Consider the following 14,171-nt stretch of genomic DNA (forward strand, 5'->3'; position numbering starts at 1 on the left):
TCAGCGAATGACAACCAGCTCAAAGTAAATCCAAAAAACACACTCAAGACACTCTACACCCTCTCACTTCACACAAATATCTTAAGACCACAAAGGACACAAGGTTGCCTTTCTTGGCCAATCAAGGACCCTGAGAAAGCGCTGGGGGTCCACTCAACGAAAGTTCAGTTCAAGTAGTGGAGCATGTTATAGCCGCAATACTCAGTAATCAGTTATCAGTATTCCGCATTCAGTAAATATCGAAACAGCTCACTAGAAATTGCCTCACGTCTCATACCGCATAAGTGTTGTTGGCTACTGTTTTGGATCGGTTTTTGGGTACCACATCTTAGACATCTGGCTCATCACGACGATTTGGCCGCCAGCGGGCCTAGAGTAAAGTAACATCGAGCTTAGCTGATCGTTATTATATATATATATGTACCCACCACCTTTCTCTCACACACTCTACCTATATATTTAATTCAAAGTCATGACAAGTGCCCAAAAAAAAAAAAACAAGAGAACCCACTCCCCGCATCAATCTCTCATCCCCAATTATCGAATCGCCCCGAAAACCACTTGCAATTTGTACTAATGCACTTCAACAATGCATCAACAACATCATCATCCCAATCCGACAATTGAAAATGATATCGAATCGAATCCGAATATATAAAAATTTGCAAAAATGGCCCTCCATCAACCGTACCAACTTGTCAATGTCAACTCTCCTACTTCGGCACCAAAAAAAAAAACCAAAAAAAAAATAAAGAAATAACCGAAATCGATCAAATTTACCGCGTGCTGAAACAAGCCGGCGAACTCAAATCCGGGCATCTTGCAGCAGGCGCCGACAAATCCGTCCAGGGCAAGCCAATGGATGGCGTCGCGGGAGGATCGGCACTTCCGGTTCCGGTTCTGACCGAGCGGGAAATGGGCAGGGCCCCCCCACCGGACATACCAATTGTCAGTGTCTCGGAGTTGGTCCTGCAGGAGCAGCAGCAGCAACAGCAGCAGCAACACCAGCAGCAGCAACACCAGCAGCAACAGCAGCAGCAGCAGCAGCAGCTACAGCAGCAACACCAGCAGCAACAGCGCAGTCTGGCATCGGTGGCGCAGGCGGCGGCGGTACGGGCGGGACGAGGGGTCCGTCCGCCGCCCGTGGCCATGCCCATTCTGGGCGTACAGCTGCAGCAACAGGAGCTGCAGCAGCAGCGCGGCGGCCTGCCGGTGCCCAGCCAAGATATATCTAGTAGCTCAGGTCCGAAAAAGTCGCCAAAATGCAGTCCAAGTAGTTTGTGTTACTCTCTACCTTCTGTCTCTCTCTCTATCTCTGCATTTTTTCGCTCATTTAACATTTTCGCAATTATTTTTGAAGAATCCTTGGTTGTAGTTTTGGTTTTTCGGTTTTTCGGTTACCCACCACTCCCAGGATCCCGTCTCAGTGCCTCAGCTTAACCATCAAACATAAAAGTAATGTCCAAAAAAACCAAAAGTCACCAGCCATTCGTTGCCATAACGTTGCTCATCCTTGTAGTTTTCGGGCGTCCTGTCTTCTCACATTTTCTGCACCCGACTCGTAGAGCAGACAGTAGTAGTTCATCTCTATCCACATATATAGCCGCATTAGTCACACACAATTGCATTCCCTTTGCGAACATATTTAGATTTGGCAAAACAATTTCAATTTCACTCACATTGCGCTAACCAAATAATTGCTCATACGCCCCATTGCTTCGCTTTGGAGTTGCTGGATTTTTTGGCCGTTTTTGGCTTTATAGAACACATTACACACAGAAACACACACACTCAGAACTAATAACTCACAAACTATAAATATGCATTTTGTGTATACTCGTAAATAATTTATTCTAGAGTTGAATTTGGATTTGAAACGCTATTATTGACTGAAGCAACTGCCGAAATATAGTATTTTGTAGCTTAGCCAACATCAATTATAGCTTACGCAAACACATGTAGCATCTACGTATCATATTTAGTTGAACGTAATTAATTTGTGTATGCCAAACACTTTGTTTTCCTTTAAACATCCTGATTTCCCAAGCCGTCTCTGTTCAAACAAGGAATGGAGTGGCCTCGCAATCACAATGAACAGCAGGGAGTGAATGGGGGCGTGTGTTTGTCTACGCGAATGAGGCTCAATTAAAATACATGGTCTACTCGGTTCGTGTCGCCTCCCCGAGAGCAATCACTTGGCAACATGACATTGCCTTTTTGTCGCCCTCTTAGGGACCCCGCCCCTTTTGGCCGCAAAGTGCCCTAAATCTTGGCAAGTGCGCACATAATTAGCGCCACAACTCTTGCTGACTGAACACTGGCAACCAGCAACTGGCAACTGGCAACTGGCAACTAGCAACCAGCAACCAGCAACATGCAACTGGCAACTTGCAACCTGGCCAAGTATAACTGCAACATTCCCTGCGGTCTGCAGTTGCATTATTCCAATTAGAATGGTGTAAATGCAGCACTGCACTGATTGATTGAGGATTGCCTTTTGCGGTTGCCAGTGCGCCTGCAGCAACCACATCCATCTTGGCCTGACCCTGTTTACATAGCCTTAAGTACAGTTCCATGTTCCATTCGAAAGTCCCAACAACACAGAACTCACATCTTAGATAAGCAAACTGACTTAACTACGCCTTAAATGAAAACACATATATATCTATATATTCTTTCGTGTCCATATCTTTTTTGCCAATTTTCGTTTCGCTTGCCAAACTCAAATTAACCAACCAATAACCCAACCAACCAACCAACCAACCAACCACATCAAACCAAAAAAAAATAAAAAACACACCAAGAACCACCGGGGCGATATGGCCAGTTCTTTGCCCCCGTATCGAATATGTCCAGCTCGGCGTACATCAGCAATGGTTTTGGCATCAACTACTATACGGGGAATAGCCAGCAGACTGGGTACATGCATCAGGTTCCTGGCCCCGGTCCCAGTACGTCCTCCACCTCGGCAGGAGCTTCGCCAGCCCACCAGGCGTTGCCGCAGCAATCCGGGAGCAGCACCAGCGGAAGCAGTGGAATCAACTATCCAACTACCGATCCGGGACTCCGGAGGCGACTGTTCGCCGGAATCCGACCATTGTCCGTCTTCGGGCGGCTGAGACAGCGATCCTCGCAGCACCGATCCATCTCGTTGCCAGAAAGTAATTACGTGACTTTGAAGCAACCAAAACAACCAGAAAACCACATCCACTTAGGAGTCAACCGAGGGGACAGCAACTACAGTCACTACCACAGACCGATCCCAATGCAGAAATCGTTCCATCTCCCAGCCAGCACTTGCAGCACCACCACATCATCATCATCCTATCTCGGGGATGCCTATAATATTATGGGCCGCCCCATCATAGCCATGCGTTCTCGTTGGAACAGTACTGCATTTGATTCCCACTACTCGACATCGATGTTTAGATTGTGTTTCCGTGTTCTGTGTATCTTTTTGAATTTCAATTTCAATTTGAATTTATTTCCCGTGTAGCGTGGGCCACAGAGATTGTATCTGTCTGTCGTATGTTTGTGTGTCTGTTGCGTGTTTGTTGCCCACTGCCAAAAGATATGGATATATGTAGGAGATGTATGGCAAGATGCGTTTTAATTATTTCAATTTTGAGTCTGCGAATCGCAAGTGGCTCAGCCGGGCTCAGCATGGCCACAGAGGCCCTAGAACAATGGTCGGATTAAATGCCAATTAGTCTTAACCCAGTTTACACTTCAGGCAAATGGCTCATTTCCGTTGCAACAGCAGCAGCAGTAGCGGCGAAAGCAACTGCAGCGCCATCATTTGTATACATGGCCGAGTTCCTTTCTCGCTGAAAGCAGCTTCATCATTCTTCAGCTTGGCTGGAGTCGAAAGGAAACTTGCTCCGAGGAGTGAGTCTCCATCCTCCTACTACACTTGAAAAGTTACCAATTTCGGGGAAATAAATTTCGATTTTATCTCTCAAATTTAAGGTGGTGGTAATGGCAATCGTAACTCTTTTAAGAATCAGCCAAGTATTTTAAAAGGGAAATAAAATATTTGATTTACACAGGCATAATACTAAAGTTTTAACGTTTAGAGCATAACATTCCTTACAAAATATGCAAAAACTATTTATCATTGTCAGTGTTATAAAGTCGAATATACTTTACAATGGGAAAACTTAATTACTTCTTGAGAAACACCAAGTCAAAGTTATACCTTTTTTTTCAGTACAGCCAAAGCTGATTTGATCTTTAATAGCCAGTTGTGGATTTTGGTTCTTGCTTAGCAAGTTCTGCCACTTCAAATCCTTTTTTAATGGAAGCTAAAGACCAAGGCTTTCGAATGCCAGACCCTTTTCTTCCAGATTTTGTTTTCTCTGTATATCCTTGCCTCGAGGACCTCCCATCCCGCCACTGTTTATGCCGCAGCTTCAGGACTACTGTTGCTGTTGGTGCTGCCGTGTAAATTACAAGCCATTGTCAACTTTTGTGCAAAAAATTCAGCCGCACAACTTGCCAGTGGGGTTGGGTGGCAAAAGACTGGCTGCTTTCCGCTGGATGCTGCATACAAATGTTGCAGACGGGCCAAAACTTTATCGCCAAGGCGCGAGTTCATTTGTGCTTAATGTTTGCTGCATTTTTAATGCCACTCGCACAGAGGCGACGCAAGTTTAAAGTCCCGCTGCCAACTTTTTGTCTTAGGCCAAGCTAACTTCTTGTCGACGGGCGGGTAAGGGGTTCAGATGGGAGATGGGGGGTTCAGAGGGTTCAGAGGGTTGGCTGGGGGCCGAGGTCGGTCCCAGGCCGAACATAATTATGCTAAAAATTGTTATGACACACAATCTTTTTGCGCTCCTTATTTTTCTTTCCGTTTTGGGTCTGCCTTTTCCACCACCCAACCCAACCTTCCAACCTCCCAGCCCCCTTTTTCCCACCCGCATGCCGCCAGTCTCGACTTCCTTGTGGCAGAAGTTCCTTCCTAGCGAAGGCTCTGCACTTATTTTCCCAGGATTATGATTCTGCTCTATTACTCGGGCCAGGCTCCTCGTCCTGGCCATGGTCGTCCTCCTCGTTCCGGCCCTCTCCTCTGGGCTTCCGCCGGCTTGTTTTGGTTTGCTTTATGCATGAACGCTGTCTTAATGTTTAATATTTTCTTTCGGGCTTCTTGTCTTCATTTAACTTAATTAGTTTTAATTCACATTTCTCTGCGATTCACTCAGAGAGCGAAAATTGCCCTCTTCCCCGGAGCAGTTAATCGATCGAAAAGCTACTAACCCCACTAAAAGAAAGAAATACTGGCCCCCCCAAACTACAAGCCTTGTGTATGGTATATACTTGATACAGCCTCAGCGACTCCGAAGTCCGAAACTACGCGACCCTTTGGCGAACCCCTGATGCTCCTCAAGAACCCGGAATCCAATCCGGATGAGTCCAAGGGCAATCGACGAGTACGTTAAGCACACGGATCTAGAAGGATAACGATGAGAACGGGCGGAGGAACACATAACCGTTTAATTTACTACAGTTCTAATGCGATTTATGGTTTAAGTTCTTGATTTTATTACACCCTAGACACCTAGCCCAATTGATGTTCTAAATGCAGCACAGTAATTATTATAAAATACTCCACATAGTTAAATTTACCCCCTACTTCTATATATCTACTGTATGTATATCTTAGTTAATTTCGATTCTGCGAATGTGCGTGAGCCAGAGAGCAATGTTAAATGTATATTACGATTAAAGTATTAAGTCACTTCTGATTACACCACGATTATATTCTAAATGTTGTATGATTGTTGTAAATATCGCACAAAAACCCACACATCACCCACAAACGAATGACTATAATAACACACGAATAAAATGCAAAACGATATCTGGCCTTCCTTCACTTTCCTTCAGAGGATAAACACACGATCACCTTCATCTGGCACAGGGCGATGGAAACGAGTTTTCTATGATTTTCTATATATATTTTGTATAGTCAAAATCCAAATTGGAAAACACCGATACACACAGTATTCTTGCGTTGGCTTTTGATTTTTGCGGCAACTGAAACGGGATGATTAGTACTAATACACTGAACAAAACACTCGCTGTCTCTTCCTGAACGTGTCGAATGTTGCTCTGTTGCAAGCAAAAAAACAAAAAAAATAAGAAAAACAAAATTCTTTGATTGCATTGATTAAGCTATTATCTTTCTATCGATGTCCTTGCCAAAGGCCACTAAATGTTCAACGTCTTTTCAGTTCATATTTTCTAGTTCTTTTGGGTTTTTGTTTAGATTTTGTAGACGCCTAGATTACAATTTGGACTTACCAAATGCTTAACAAACGAAATTAAAATCAACAAATTTTTATTCCACATTTTACTGCCATTTTTTTGCCAACTGTGTTTTGTCCGACACACGACAACAACAACAACAAATAATATAACCATGTACCAATCCAAAAATTGAAAAATAAACAAAAATAACAGCACCGCACTCACCGCGCCGCCAAAAGTTGAACTTACGCATGAAATCCCTGAGCCTGGACTCGCCCGAATCCTCGGAGCTGCACGGCCAGTTCCGTCGAAGGGCCCAAATGCCCGGCACGGGGGCCTCCACGTCGGCCGGCTCCGGGCACTATCATGGTGGGTCCGGAGGCCACCTGGAGCACAGCACTCCTCCGTCGAACAACAGCCGCCTGCACTGTAAGTAGCAACCCAGTAAACGGATCCGTTTCCGGTTCCGCCGATCCCCGGTCCCCAAAACCGTTACCGTTTACGAACCCGATTCCAATTTCGGACACCGACGTACGCTGCACCACTAACCACTGTACCAGTCCAACTAGCCCACCACCCCTTCTATCCACAGCGGGCACCTCTAACTAATCTCAGCTTCATAAGATCTAATTTCCTAAGCTATTTAGTATGTATTGAACACCTACATATACACGCCATCTTAACTTTTCTTAAGTGCTTACTACTATACTATACTATTACTATGTAAATACGTTGCCAAAGTAAAAGTCGAGTAAAGTAAAGTTTTGTTGAGTAGTTCGAATTTGTTTACATCTTATCTAAGTAGTTAATAGCAGCTTTGAGATACATGCCAGCTGTAGACTTACTAACTTCATCTGCCAACACACATCTTCAACCTCAAATCGAATCGATCTACCCCCCCTTTGAACCGTATATGTGTATATTTTATCTGTACAATGTCTATATCTTCTTTTTCCATGGATATTCTTCTTATTTTTCGTTCATCCACTTGCATTCGATTAACCAAACCGTATCCATTGAGCCTGTCCTGGAGCAGGGACTAACGCATCCAAAACCATTACAGCCCCATCGAGCCCCTCGCATCCGGGCCGCAAGCTGCTCTACGCCACCCGTGGAATGCGTGGTGGCAGCGTCGATCTGCCGGATGAGATGGAGAAGTCGCAGTCCTCGGCCAGCACATCGCCGTGCCTCTCACCCGTAAGACATCCCCAGGTAGACCCCACTCCACTCCTCCTACTCCTACTTTGTTAATGAGTTCATATTGCCTGCTCCGTTACATTGATTAAAACCTTAACCCCACACTAATCCATTCCCAAACACTCGTAACATTTTCATTTTCAAGAAAACACATCGTCTGCTGCCCACGAATCTGTATGTCATCATCTACAACTTCAAGGCGCGACATGCCGACGAACTGGATCTCAAGGCTGGTTACAAGGTGAGCTAATCCCACTGTCCCTATCTACTCCATAAATATCCCCAACAAATCCCAGTCCCATTCCCATTCCACGCGTAAATAAATGAGAGTATGAATAATAAACAATGCGCTTTGTTTAATCCGCTAAGCGGTGCGCTTAGTTCGCACAATGGAAATGCCAGGGAAATTGGTTAACTAAATCAGAAACATATACTCGTACTCGCATTCACATGTTTGTACTGCGCTCTTTATTCAATATTAAAAACGAACAATGCCAACAAAAACTTGTTTATTTATCATACAACCGAGCATATGGAGGAAGCTCTTTTTCCACTGCGTAAACAGGGCGAAACAAACAGTGAATAAGAAGAAATAATAATAGTTACCGACTTTTTGTGTACATTCTCTGATTGCGAGTGCCTGCCCGCCGCCGGCAAAGTGTTCAATATTTACAGATTAGCTTTTGTTTGGACTGCGTCCTTGTTCGCGAAATGGCTTCCTTCCACTGCCATGGGTGCGGGATATAGTCAAACTTTTACTGCTTCATGGCAGGCTTCTGGGAATTTACTACCCAGATCGATAAGAGCTCTTCTCAGCCGCGTTTCTACTTAAACACCGAACGAAAGGAATATAATATCTTTATGGGTTTGCGAATATCATGTGCTCACCATTATATCAAACTTTTTTTAGTACTTTTTAGGAAGGATAGGACTCGCTTACGGAAAACTAAACTAGTAAATTTTATTTCTTTGCAAACTAGCCTCTTGTTTAACTATTATATTGGTTCTGAAACAATTTTTTGTAATTACTTAATGAAGTAAAGTGATTGTCTGTTTATTTCTGTCTTAACTAGGCTAAAATTGTCCCCAGCCCACTAAAATGATCCAATAATAATAACAAGCTTTGAAAAAAATAAATGCTGAAGAATTCGCGTTTTTATTAATTGACGTGACACGTAATGGTACACTTTAAAAAACTTTCTCAGGTGACTGTCATTGACAATTCGGATCCGGACTGGTGGAAGGGAAAAGTGCTGGGACGCGTTGGCTACTTCCCATCCAAGTACTGTGTGCGCTTGAATGCCAACGAGAAGCCCCTGCAGGTGACCCACAATCTCCAGGTGTCGGACAGTGAACGCGGCGAGAACCTCACCCTGCTGAGGGACCAGATTGTCATACAGGTGAGAGCTAAAGCCCCCATCTCCCATCCCCCTATATCATCTTGTTGCAATCTCTTACGTTTCCCAAACAAGACCGGCGACGAGGTCAACGGCATGGTGATGATCCGCGCCGCCGAGCACGGGCAGGGCTACTGCCCGATCAAGTATCTGCAGGAGGTGTGACAGCCAGAAGAGGACGAGCCGCCCTCCGACGAGCGGGACAGACCCCACAAGTCGTCCATGCAGACGTCGTCGTCGCGGACAACGGACAAGACCAAGCGTAGGATTAGAATCGTAGTGTCCGAGAACCACAGCCTAGCTGCTAGTAGTGTTGCAACCGCACCACCCGCTTTCTCCTCCGCTCCATCCGCCCCATCCGCCTACACATCATCCATTCATCACACCCATCACCACCAAATCCCGAGGGAGTCCGACGTCGAGACGAAGCGGCTGAATATCGACTACGGCGACGAGGGCAGCGCCGACTGGGACAAGGATCGCGAGGTGCTCATCCTGTCCGGCAGGCGGAACAAGAACGAAAAGAACTGGGAGAACTGGGAGCGCATCCGGGAGCAGAAACTGGAGAAGATGAAGGGCATCTGCTTCGAGAGCTACCGCCAGTCGAAGCGGGACAAGCTGCTGCAGGCGAAGCCGCGTCCCAAGCAGCTGGATCCCACCTGGTACACGGACAACATCTACTCGAACCGCTCCGACGACATGGACGAGGACTACGTGCCAGATTGCCTCAAGTACGGACCTTTCCGCACGCTGCGGGACATCCACGAGCTGGACGAGAAGAGTGGTGGCACCGAGGAGCGTCGAGTGGACGGCGAGGGATCACCCGGCTATGGGCTGCATCGCTCCAAGAGCTGCAAGGAGTTTCAGTACCCCAAGTCGCAGAGTTGGTGCTTCGAGGGCAACGTCTTTGAGGCGGGTGGCGGTGTGGCCAGTGGGAGTGGCAGTTCCGGCGGTGGGGCAACAGCCCCAGCAGCCACCACCTCCATCCTGAAGAACCGGGCTGGTGTGCCCAAGTCGTACTCCTTCAGTGCCACCACCAAGACCATGCCCTTCGATATCATCGACTATGAGCTTCCGCCTGCCTCGAATACGCGGCGGGAGAAGCGGGAGGCCCTGAGAAGGAACATGAATGCCCTGTGCAGCAGCAGTCTTGACCGCTGTTGCGCCCGGGATCAGTGCACCAGTGCCCGCTGCCTGCTGGAGGACATCTATCCGGGATCGGGGAGGGTGCGACCAGCCCGGTCGGGCAGCAATCGGAACCTGGCGGCGGACTGGCTTTTCGAGGAGCGCCGAAGGACGCCGGCTGCTCCAACGGTCATCTGCTGCTGCTCGGCGGCTGAGGAGTGCTGCTGCCAACGCCAGCGTCAGCAGCTGCAGCAGCCGCCCCTTCCCGCTCGCCCCAGATCACGAGCCCTCTGTCCCGGCCATCATCCCGCCGCCGAGGAGGAGGAGCACATGCACTGCCGCTACGACACCGACCTGGAGCACTTCATTCGAGCCGAGCGGGAGCGCCTGATGCTGCAGGACAAGTTCCTGGACGAGGATGAGCGCTATCTCTCCGCCGCTCCTCCTCCACGAAGTCCTGGCCGGCGATATCCAGCGGGAAACTCCAGCTATCACAGACCACCGCGCAGCAAGTCGCTGCTGGAGATGCAGCCACCCACCAGCCTGTTCGACGAGGACACCTGCTCGGATACCACCGAGATCGATCTGGAGGACTTCAACATCGACCTGGAGAAGTACTGGGAGCAGCTGGACAAGCCGCCCAGTCCCATTAACATGGACATGCGCCGCAACATGCACAGCAGTCTGAAGGTGAAGAACGTGAATGTGCGGTGCTACAACAATGGGCAGCCCATCGATCTCCACGACCGAGAGCACGAGCGGCTGATGATCAAGAAGTCGCTGCTCGAGGGGATGCCCTCGCCGCCACAGTTGGACTCCAGCGAGTCCTCGACCAATGCGGGTGTCTATCCTTTTTTTGACCCAGCTCCCGCTGCAGTGGCGCCCACTCCCGCCTTCCATCACCGCTCGGTGTACGGACAACCCACGCAGGGCTATGGCCACAAGGTCTACCCCACGGTGGACACCCTGCCCTCGTACCAGTACAACAACTTCTATCCGGAACAGAGCCACCACCCGACCGTGGGCAGTGTGCTGACCCAGCAGCCGACGGCCGGAATCCACCATCCCTCCGCCGGTGGTCACTCGGCGCTCAGCCTGATCAACAACATCTTCTCGATCTACAAGCCCAACAAGTACTCGCCGGAGAACTGCCAGATGAACTATGAGAGCAAGCCGGAGCCGTGCAAGAAGATGAATGTGCCCAGCACCCACAGGCCCCTGGGGGCAGCCACCGTGCATCCGTATCCGCCACATGACTACATGCACTCCTCGATGAAGCGACCGCTGCTGGTGAGTGCCGATCAGCCGCACTTCAAGATCATCCCCGAGAAGACGGGCCTGAAGATCTCGCCCCTGATGAGCTACGAGGACTACGGCGGAGGTGGAGTGGGTGGCTGTGGAGCAGGCGGAGGAGAGAAGGCCCACCACCACAGACTGAGTAGCACGGCCAGGCCTCTGATGCTTCCGCACTGATGGTGCTGGACCTTTCCGTGGTATGGCAATGGCAATGGCAACTATTGTTAGTTGGGCTCCCACCCATCCAACTATCCCAAAAGACTCGCGAGCAGCGAAAAGCAACCCAAGCGCACAATAACTGGGTCCAGCCAATACGAAAACGAAAACAGGAAACCATCGGAGGATCATCGGGATCAGGATCAGTATTCTTGATCCTGCCGAAACCACTCCACTCCTCCACTCCAACTCAACTCGCCGTCTTCGTCGTCGTCGTCGTCGTCCATCCGCACAATTTGCTTTTGGTTTAGCCGGGCAGGTGTTCCATGTTCCAGTTCCATCGAAGCATCCTCGACACTCCAGCGACCAGCAGGAAACCACTTGAACAACAGCAACTACAGCCATACCATTGGAAAACAGCACTACAGACAAAGACAACATCAAACTATCGGAACGCGGAAGCTTAAGTGCAAGTAGTAGGATTAGTAATGTAACGATTTGATCAGCGGATCGATTAGGATCTCCCCAAGAACACAAGACACAGTCACACACATATGTATACAATCAATGTGCTTTTAATTCGCTTAAAATCGCTAGAGAAATCGCATTGCAGTTCGATTAACCACTAAAACAACAGATTCACTAATTTTCGAGCAACTTTTAAGCAATCAAGAGCGTATTCAATAGAACAAAGAGTAGACCTAAGAATCGGAAGAATTAAGTATTAAGCCGTTCATATCGTGCGTTTCATATTTCAGTATGAACATGTATTGTATACCCTAACTCTGTAGAAAGCTAAACGGATTTTATTAGCTCGGAAGAAGATTCGGGAGAATATCTACGGGACTTATTTTGGCCTCAATATATATATGTATATCGCGATAATTTTGAGATGCAATACGAAAACAAAAACTATGGAGAACCGTTTTTATTGTCACCAAATTTTTTCTATTTTTTATACCAAGTAACTTTGAATCAACTAAACGGGAGGGGTTATTGAAATTGCTAGGATCGATAGGGCTAGAAGCTTTCCCCATAAGTTGCGGCTACTAGGAGCGATTATACGAATGCATGCTTATGCTATTTATATATATGATTAGATGCGGTTCGGATAGGTGTGCTAGGTGGTGAGGACTCGATAGAAGCGCTTTTTATAAACTAACTAGATTTGTATCGAAATGTGAAACATTGAATATGATAACATGAATTGTACTTTTATGATGTATGCGTATCCACTGGCCTTATTTATTGAGAAGTAACCAAACAATGAGCTGAACCCTCACACAAACACACACACTCGTTTGAGGACACAGATACACACACACAGACTATCCAGAAAAACAACTTGAGAATTACAATTGAATTTTTTCAGAAAGATTCAGGCTTAGGGCTTTGCGTCACTTTTGTTAATTGTTTTTTGGCGTCCAATTTTACATGATAACTAATGTAGGACTCTAGACGAAACAAATCGAAACTATCGAGCATAGATTAACTATCGAGTATTTTGTAGTGCGTAAGCTAACTAAAACCTAAACCAAACCAAATGAAGATAACTTTTTAGCGCGAGACTCCTTGTGCGAGAAGATTTTGAATTTGAATTTATTTTTAATGACTTTTGAATACGAGACGAAACAATGGAGGAGAGACATTTTATCAGAGATCGTTTTTTATCTATTTAACATTTTCTTGAACCACATACAACAAATATTTGCTAAGTGTACCCTATGGCCTATGAGTTAGTTGTAAGTAGGTGTTTTTCCAAGCCCCCGCTTAGACCACAAAACCAAATCGGAAGTCAGGAGATAGGAGACAGAAGAACAGGGGGAATTCTGCACAAAACCCAATCTAAGAAATATCCAAACACTGCACCCAATTAATTGTACGACATATATCTATCGAGTAACCAGTATTCACGGTCACACGTCTAGAAACTAAGGGAGAATTGTATTGTAAAATGAATGGAATCGACGAACACGAAAACGCCCAAATCTTATGAGTATGTAAGCAAAGCCGAAAACTTGAATTCAAACAGGATAACCGCTCCCCGCGGTCATCTAAACTGCTGAAATTGGCACTTAAGTATATAGGTATACACACCGCATATGTATGTACAACGTAGTAGAATTTTCGACTCAACTAAACTGAACTTGCAAGCGTAGCGCGACATTTGTGCAAGTCCAAGGTCCCCGAGAGCCCATAGACCAACCCATCGATGGGCTGCGAAATCGAATGGGGCTGGGGGCCAACTTCGCGGAAGACAGCTTCTCGTTTTTAGCGTAAATTTTGTTTCACATATGTACGATTAGGCGACCAGCATGATGACGATGCACCTGGCGCACCAGAAAATACATGTAAGCAGTAACTAGAAAATGGAACAATATAATATCAGTGCAACGTAATATATCAGTTAAAATAACAGAGGCAAACAGAACTCGAACTCAACTCATTTAGCACTACCTACCTGCAATTTGAATGTGAAAACAACACTCTCCCCTCATCCCACAACCGCTTCTCCGACGCGACCCCATTAATTTACCTGAATTGCAAATAAAAAAGATGTTCAATTCGATGTGAAAAAACAACAGACGGTGTTTGTGTTTCTCTGGGTGGGTTAGTTTATTTATTCACTGTCGCCCCGAAAGTAGGCAGTGATCGGCGCCCTGCCCCGGAAGAACACTGGAAAAAATGGGGATTATGTAATGATAGAAAATTGTTAGACTTTATAACATTAAAATTAAAAGAACATATATT

The 14,171-nt window shown here is 46.7% G+C and overlaps 1 protein-coding gene across 1 annotated transcript in view; it reads left to right on the plus strand.

The window, feature by feature from the left end:
* Window positions 1-14,002, plus strand: part of LOC108017946 (SH3 and cysteine-rich domain-containing protein) — a 70,152-nt gene extending 56,150 nt beyond the window's left edge. Inside the window, 6 exon segments of the mRNA XM_036814056.3 lie at window positions 827-1,243; window positions 6,463-6,678; window positions 7,313-7,446; window positions 7,592-7,687; window positions 8,652-8,846; window positions 8,919-14,002. Coding sequence (XP_036669951.3) covers window positions 827-1,243; window positions 6,463-6,678; window positions 7,313-7,446; window positions 7,592-7,687; window positions 8,652-8,846; window positions 8,919-11,441 — 3,581 coding nt within the window. The 3' untranslated portion in view covers window positions 11,442-14,002.
* The last annotated feature ends 169 nt before the right edge of the window (window positions 14,003-14,171 follow it).

This window comes from Drosophila suzukii, chromosome 2R, assembly GCF_043229965.1.
Source record: "Drosophila suzukii chromosome 2R, CBGP_Dsuzu_IsoJpt1.0, whole genome shotgun sequence".
NCBI lineage: Eukaryota > Metazoa > Arthropoda > Insecta > Diptera > Drosophilidae > Drosophila > Drosophila suzukii.